Here is an 8643-nt window from a genome sequence, read left to right as displayed (position 1 = left end):
CAAACTAAAAGTTTTGATGATTGCCTAGATGATGTTTTTCTGTCCATGCCATGTTTCACGTAACATAGAATGTGAGAGTTTTCGTCAAAGTAGGAATTTTATTAAATAATTTGTGTCAGTTGGATAGGCTATATGATAATAACGTTAATGCCCGCCTTATCCTCTGTGTATAGGGTGATATCATCCCTGGTTAGGTGCGATAACCAACGAATAAACCACCAAGTGAGCGTAGTAACTATTGGCGAAGGTATAATATTGCTGGATTTTAGTCTTGTCACACGCAAACAATGAGTGATGGCAAGGACGGCTACAGCAACCCTATAGTACACAGATTAGTCTAATATTTACACAAAAAACAAAACAACTTAATAAAAAGCGCAGGCGGCGCTTGCTTTTAAACCAAATACATATTCATTAATATGCCACGTCGTCATACTGGACGGCCTTGGTAGTAAAATAAATATTGAAATCTCGTTCTCTTATAGACTGTGCAACCTTCAGATGTTCGTACAGTAAAGATGTACGAGCAGGCAGAGCCTGTCAGGACTCCGCAAGCGGGGTCCGACAGGGAGCAAAATAACAGGCCGCGGGCTCCCTACCCAGATCCCCCCGACCGCCGACGTAACACTCGCGGGCTCGGAAATTATGCCTCTCAAGGGCATACCTCTTCGAACGTGTACGAAGAAGCTGAGGCGGTAAAACTAGAGAATAACTCGGGAGACGGGCCTCATGAAACCGACACGTCTACAGGTAGTGTACAGCTCTTTAAATTGTACTAGTATTATGCATTCTCCTTATCATATGCTATATCATATCTATCTACATTGTAGGTATACATAAGATGGCGAAATGTAAGGCTTTTTTATATTAAGAATGGAGAAAAAACTAGAAGATGTGATAATATACGACTTACACTATTTAATTTAAGCCAGCCATTTAAATAATTCATTCACTTAACAAACGTACACAGACACGTGCAAACACCTGCACACACAAACCGATCTTCGTCAGGGCTTTCCTTATATTTCTTTTTTTTAAATTTTTCATGGCGTATTGTTTTTGTCATTTTATCATATAATTAGTCTTCTATTATAAAATTACTATTTGTCATTTTATCATTTAAAATAATAATAACATATATTCTGTTACTTAATTTGCATGTTATTAATATCATTTCTGTTATTTCGTCATGGTTTTAATAATGTGTTTACTTAAAAAAATTACATTCATTTCTTTACAAGACACTGAGACGCCGCCGTATAATGGAGCAAAAGGCCATGATGTCTTCTACTGGGCCGCTGCCCTGGCTGTGTTGGGAACTCTGGTCATAGTGTGTGCCATCCTGCTGACGTCCATCAACCAGAGGACCTACAAACATCAAAAGGTGATTTTGAAATTATTTCGAGGCACTAGTAAAACCAAGCAACATGTTTAACTCGGTGTATAATTTTGAATGTAATGGGTTACATTAAGTAACCCTGGGGAATATGTATGAGTATGGGTATGGGTATGTATGAATATGGGGAATATGTATAATTATCAAATAGCCAGGTGGCGTTGACCAATCAGAAGCCCCCATTCCATATTGATTATGACGCCATAATGTCACAGTTACAATGATACAAGTATTGCCAGGTGTGTTTTATTCTCACAAGTGTGCTTTGTTGCACAATAAAGCACGGCCCGGAGCAAACCATTATGCAGGGGAGTTGACTATTTTTGTTGACATTTGTAGCACGTTTCCTTGTTGAATAGAAATGTTTACCGTCTTGTCATCACCCAATTTATTTAGCAATACATAACAAAATAAAGACCATGTCAATACATGTGAATTTTGAGCAAAAGAAAAGAAAACACACCGTGATGTTTTGTGGCGTAGAGGTTAGGGTAACGGGTTTAGGTTATGGTTTTAGAGCTACACCTTTAGACCCGGGTTTGAATCTGAGCTTGCCCCTTTTTTTTACTAATATTTACAATTCGACATGACCTTCCCTTATACTTCCAATTAGAATATTGCTTTTTATAGTGTATATCACTTTTTATTTGTTTGTGGACCCCCCAAAAAGTTATCGTGCGCTTCTACACCTAGTAGAAACCCCTTGCTCGGATATGGCATCGACCAGCCGAATGGCATTGACCGTTTACGAGACGGAAAATTGCCGCTCCGCGGTTGGAGCTCCGTAGACTATTTTCTTAATTTGTCTCAGGTTACAGATCCCTTTATATAGTGAATGAATTAAAGACCTTTATTGTATAACGAATTGACTTATTTTGTCGCAGAACTCTGCTGGGGTATCGCGGTACGTTACAAAGTCTAGTAGTCACATTGAACTGGCTTAAAATCCACTGAGCTATATAAAAAACTGACGCCAGCCATCGAATTGGCTTGTTTTGAACGCAGAGCTCACAAATTTAAAAGAAATCTCAACAGTGACGACAACCAGCGAATTGACTTGTTTTGTCGCGGAGCTCTGTATGCTTTATAACCGACGGACTAGGGTTGTCCGAGCAGCTCCATGGAGCTCTGCGAAGTCTTGTTTGTTTGGGAGAGCCCCTGGTACGTTACAAGGTCTAGTAGTCACATTGAACTGGCTTAAAATCCACGGAGCTCTATACAAAACTGACGACAGCCATCGAATTGACTTGTTTTGAACGCAGAGCTCACAAATTTAAAAGAAATCTCAACAGTGACGACAACCAGCGAATTGACTTGTTTTGTCGCGGAGCTCTGCAGAGGTATCACTTGGGGCTGCACGAGCAACCTCCATGGAGGAGCTCTGCAGAGCTCCTCCATGGAGGTTGCTCGTGCAGCCCCTTCTCGCACCACCCCCCTAGTAAGTACATTTCTGTATTGAAACATCCAAATGACCTCAGATGACCTCAAATGGAAACTTGTTCTATTCTTTTGGCCATAACGGTTCTGTTCCGAAGTTCCGGTGAACTCAAAGGAACTCTAATAGAACAAGTAAAATCATCACACTAAAGGGAATACAATTTTAGACAATGGTGTGTCAGAATTTGTCATAGAAGAACTGATTGAGGCCAATTTAGACTCAATATGTGGGTCCTTGTAATCGAGAAAGATGCACAGGAACAGTGGCCAGCGGACGGGAGGATAGAGGAGTGACTGTAATGGTTTGTTATATAATTTAGATATATGTGTTATACAGGAATGTGTTACTCTCTACTGTGTAAGTTTTGATAGGCTATATGATAATAGCATTAATGGCCCGCCCTTTCTCGGTGAATATGGTGTGATAAAGCCTTGTCAGTTGCTATAACCACCTAATAAAGCCACCTCGTTCGCTGTCGCTCACTCGATGGCTTTATTCGGTGGTTATAGCAACTGCCAAGGCTTTATCACACCATATTCACCTCGGGGCGGGTCATTAACCCTTAATTATGTCATACGCGGGCCGCGATAACGTTCGATAACGGGTTCCGGACCCGTTATCGAACGCTTCCATGGCTTCCATAAAACGATTCGAACGCGTATCGCCCTACGCGCTTGTGCCCCTTTCGAAAATTCGAATACAGAATTTCGGTCGTTGGAATTGATGTTGTTGCATTTTAGGGTTTAGTGGCACCAACTCTTGGCTCATCTTGCATAAGCCCTTTCGCAATTACTAGTGCGCCTGCGCGGAATTTGACGTTCGATCCAGAAATTGGAGATAAACAGAGAGATAAACAGAACCGCGGACGCCCTTGTGCCAAGCACCATCATGTCTGAATTTCCAGCTTACACACGGCGTTACCGGTGGTGACCCGCCTTGGGCTGAGTTCCAACGATGTTCTGGACCTAGTTTGCCAAAAATATTCTCTTCAAGGGGATTTACGGTAGGTTTTTTTGACGATATGCAAGCTAGCGCTACCGCCTGCATGCCCCCCTCCCCCATGCTGCACGCCTTCTGTCTTCACGTTTTCTGCTCAATTTTCCTGACCAATCTCGATAAAACGAGTTTTGGAACATCTATTTTATTTTTAGAGTGGTTATATGGGTAAAATAGTGTGGCATATGTTTTGGACAGTAAAAAATTTCGATAAATAGCATTGGCTTTTGTCTGCACAACAGGCCGATATGCGTGGCACGTCTTTGTCTCGTGTCACCGCAAGTACATAAAGCTTTCTAACCGCAATCCTCACGACGAATTAACGATTATAATAACCATGAATGAATAGCACATGCAGTGAGTGCACCAATAATTTTAGTAAATATTTAGTGTGGTTTTCGTAGTAGGAATCAGAATACTAGGATACATGGTGGTGGGGTAGGGTTTTATGCATGCAAAAATTATGCTAGTGCAGTCAAGACAAATGTTTTGAACTTAAATCCATGTAGTATCACTTTTTGTTCAATTTTCCTCTCTTCTTCTTTTTACAGTGTTACTGTTCATCATGAAGCTGTGTGCAGTAGTGAATTGCAGCAATTCAACATACCATCTACTAGACAAATGGACATGCCAAAAACATGGTACCAAACTTGGCTGCTGCGACTGCCCCGACTGCCCACCACCGTTCAAACTATTCCCATTCCCTACTGAGAAGAAAAGACCCGATGCAAGGAGACGGTGGAACAAACTAATAAACAAGAAAGACTCGGTTAGCAATAAAAACTGGGTTAACAAGCCACATGATAGGGTTTGTTCTTGATACTTTATAGATGGCAAACCCACAGCAGCACATCCTGACCCCGTCCTACATCTCGGCTACACAGGGCCTTCATCTGACCAGAAGGTAACGCCAAAGCGACCACCTCCATCAAAACGTGTTGCGGTTCCTGACCCTCAAAAAAAGAAGCCACGCACATGTGCTAGTATTGATGAAGATGATGTTGTAATGACTCCGGTGGAAAAGACAGAGCATGACCACAGGTACACTTACAAATGTGACTGCAGAGAAGAATGTGACTGTCAGGGCTGTAGCTATCACAGAGACTATACCACCACAGTTCAAGAAGAAATGTAGAAGAATAAGATGCATACTAGCTTGACTGTACAGAGATTTTTATTGAGAGGCCCAGATCTTTGGACTTACAAGCATCAACATGGTCAGAATACAAGAAGCACAATATGCTAAAGATTCTTATAGGAATAACTCCAAATGGACACATCTCATTTGTGTCTAAGACGTATGGCGGAAGAGCCTCTGATGTGTTTATCACACGAGATAGCGGATTCCTAGATTTAGTAGAAGCGAATGATGTGATTATGGCTGACAGGGGCTTTCCTATTCAGGAAGACCTCTTGCTTAGACGTGCTACTTTGGAAATTCCACCTGCTGCACAGGGGAATCGTCAGATGACTAGGGACAAAGTAGGGAAAACAAAGAAAGTGGCTAACTTGAGAATTCATGTGCAACGGGCAATCAATAGAATTAAGGACTTCAAAATCCTCCATTTCCCATAACATTGGTATCAGCAGCAGATGATATTGTCAAGGTCTGTGCTGCATTAGTTAACCTGCAGCCAGGCCTGATCAAGTAAACCTGGCAGTGTCATTCATACTAATCATAGTCTACATCTCTGAGCTTACATATTCATCATCATTTTTTTAGTAATCATTATGTGCAATGTAAGTCATCATTGCATTGCATATACTGTACCATACATGAAGTGAGTGCTTGTTGTAAGGATTGCCTTTCTACATAGGAGGAAAATGATACAATTTTCTTTTGAAATGAAATCTTTCACATGTTTGTCAATGTTTTTCACTGCTGGGAAATACTTCATAAACAAATGCCAAGGACAATAATGTATGAGTTTACCCTATAATCTATATACATGTGTATAACTATCCAACACTATATCTACTGCATTTTTGTACTAGAATGCATGAAACTTGAACAGCAAATTTTGAACAATGAAATTGTGAAACAAGATTTTTTTTGAACATTGAGATAACTCCTTGGTTGGAATAAAAATGACCATATGGCTTCTACAACTTCACTCTGTGGTTTTGGGGTTATTGTTCTTCTGTATCTTTCTGTGTACAGGTTCAGGGGCAACAAACTCCTTGAAGAACTGTTCAGCTGCAACAAGTGCCCCTGTCCACACATCCTCCGCATGGAAATTTTTTGTGATTAGATACAACAACAAGATTTCAGTGGGCCCACATACCACGTGGCCGCTCGCTCAAGTGACTCCCGAACTCTGAACCCCGAACTCTCTAGAACTGTCTCAGTTGGTTTGTTTGGTAGTGGACTTCTGTTTTTACCCACTTGCTCTCGAAGTACGAGTAAGCTTTCCCTTCTTTGTAGTCGCTGAGGAGACGATCGTGCAGTGTTGCTGTCTTCCGATCCGTCCTCGAGCTGCTGTCTCGGTTCGCTGACGCACGGGGCCTCGCACAGCAGCCACTTGGCGATGTTCGTGAAGCCGACCGGAGGCCATAATTTGTTCCCCGGCGTCCTTTTCCTTCAGCCACCCTTCAGTCAAGTCCAGCAGGGGATCAGGTAGTTTTGTGCCATTAACCTTAAACAGTTCGGCGTACTGCGTAGATCGTGCCCTGTCCTCGGCGATCTCGTCCTGCTTCACGGGTATACCGAGCTGCACGGCGCTCGCAGCTCGGCCTTTCTCCAGCTCCCCGTTGTTTTGAGTCCTCTCTCTCGCAAAAAGACCTTCAATGCCGGCACTTTCCAAATGTCCGATTTCTTCCAAGGAAGGACCATCAGCCTCGTCCTCCATTTCGGCACGAAATCGCAACGAAAATCTTCACTTACGACCAGCAAAAACACACACAGGACACAGGCATTGCCGGTACACACACACGAAGCACACACACACAAAAACACGTCTGAACTATTAAAATACTTTTAACTCAAAAACTCCGTTTATTCTTAAGAATTAGATCTATCCAAACGTAGCCGTTCGGAAGCTAACGTCGCTGTTTGAACGCCAAAACGGCTTACACCTTCCCCAGGTGTACACACCTTTCGTACATAACATGGGGATTAAATGTTCGCGCGGCGGCGTGTTTATCTCCAAAAATGGCGGACATTACCCATCATGCATTTCGCGCCGCTAATGGCGAAAGGGCTTATTGAAAGGCGTGTTTTCTTGGGTGGGTATGACATAAATAAAATACAACACGGTGTATTCCGCATCGCCCTCGGTCCCGGCCCTCCCGCGAGTCGGATCGCCCTCCGGCCTGCGGCCGTCGGGCGATCCGACCCGCGGTCGGGCCGATACCTCGGGCGATACGGAATACCCCGTGTTGTATTCTATATTTATATCATACCCGGGCCGCGATACCGTTCGATAACGAGTTCCGGACCGGGCCATACTTTACGGTACGGCCCGGGCTCCATGGCTTCTATAGAAAAATTCGAACGCGTTTCGCCCTAACCGTGTGCGGCCCTTTCGAAAATTCGAATACAGATGTTGTTGCATTTGAGGGTTTAGGGGCACCAACTTTTGGCTTACTTGCATTGAAAGGCGTGTTTTCGTGGGTGGGTACCGGGTATGGCATAAATAAAATACAACACGGTGTATTCCGCATCGCCCTCGGTCCCGATACCTGGGGCGAACTCTTGTTTAAACCTTTCTGTTTCTTCTACAGGACAAACCCTACATTCCAACTACAGTGGATGCTATGACCATAGGATACAAGCAAAACCAGACTGCGAATATGGAACAACGTCTAAACGAGAAAACCAACATGACAGGTAGGTTGGTTCTGCTGCCCTCTCATGAACAAAAAGGGGATTTTTTTCACTCCTTTACCCACAGTTAAAAGTCAAGAGCAAATGAACCTAGGTGACCCCAAATGGAGTACACGTTCACTTTAAATACCCAAATCAAACACGACAGAGCATAGATGGAGACTTTGCAGTCATTTATTTACCATTAATTGTGTAAAGGCATTGTATATGTGGGGTTGCGGATTTGAAAATAGATGAATGTGGCCTAAAATATTTAGTAGGTAGGTTTGGGACAACGATGGTCAAGGTGAAGTACTCAAGTGGCTTCCTACGGTACTGCAGAGAAACTCATGGTTGAATATTTCATGTCCGTCTTACTGTATTTTGCGTGAGTGTGTGGTTAAGAGTAGCTGTAGTGAAATCGCCCGCAAAACCGTTACTCAAGCAACTAGAGAGATGGAAAATGGTCAGACGTTTCAGGTAGCATCCACTAACTTTCGTTAGTGACACTCTGGAGAGTTCTTCAATTTAACAGTTTATAAACACGAATTATTGATACGCGAATGAATTTTATTAGTACACCATTCTCTGAAAATTATGTGGCCATACGATAAGTGCATAAAAACATTAAAAAACGGAAATAAAGTAATGTATAAGAACGCCAGCGTGTCCATTACGACCAAAAGCCGGCTGGGGTCCGCGCGGACCCCAAAAGAAAATCAGATATAAATTTTTTTTTAAAGGGGGAAAATGAGTTTTCTGCACTGTATGGAGGGACAACTTTATGGGTGACAAATACCCGAAATTTCAGAAGAAAATCTTTAGAAACAAAAAACAAATATTACAGGATATATAGTGATGGGGTCCGCGCGGACCCCAGGTGTACTGTTTAGGGTTAAGACATAATTTTTGATATTTCAGTAGGACACAAATGGTAGACAAAGTCTAGATAAGGTTGGAGCAAATGACACAAAGAATCTCTAGACCTATCCAGTGTCACTTACGAAG

At 42.6% G+C, this 8643-nt stretch overlaps 1 protein-coding gene and 1 long non-coding RNA gene across 2 annotated transcripts in view; both read left to right on the top strand.

Moving 5' to 3' along the window:
- The first annotated feature begins 3614 nt into the window (after positions 1–3614).
- LOC109478627 lies at positions 3615–5647 on the top strand. The gene is made up of 2 exons (XR_002140740.1): positions 3615–3837; positions 4382–5647. It is a non-coding gene; the product is annotated as an uncharacterized LOC109478627 (long non-coding RNA).
- A 1975-nt stretch (positions 5648–7622) lies between these two features.
- Positions 7623–8643, top strand: part of LOC109478626 — a gene marked incomplete at its 3' end in the record, with an annotated part of 6511 nt that continues 5490 nt past the window's right edge. The window contains exon 1 of the mRNA XM_019780295.1: positions 7623–7659. Coding sequence (XP_019635854.1) covers positions 7623–7659 — 37 coding nt within the window. The remainder of the gene's footprint in view (positions 7660–8643) is intronic.

Source organism: Branchiostoma belcheri, unplaced genomic scaffold (genome assembly GCF_001625305.1).
Source record: "Branchiostoma belcheri isolate BF01 breed outbred unplaced genomic scaffold, Haploidv18h27 scaffold443, whole genome shotgun sequence".
Lineage (NCBI taxonomy): Eukaryota > Metazoa > Chordata > Leptocardii > Amphioxiformes > Branchiostomatidae > Branchiostoma > Branchiostoma belcheri.
The sequence above is the reverse complement of the archived record's forward strand: the minus strand, read 5'-3'. Positions and strand labels throughout refer to the sequence as shown.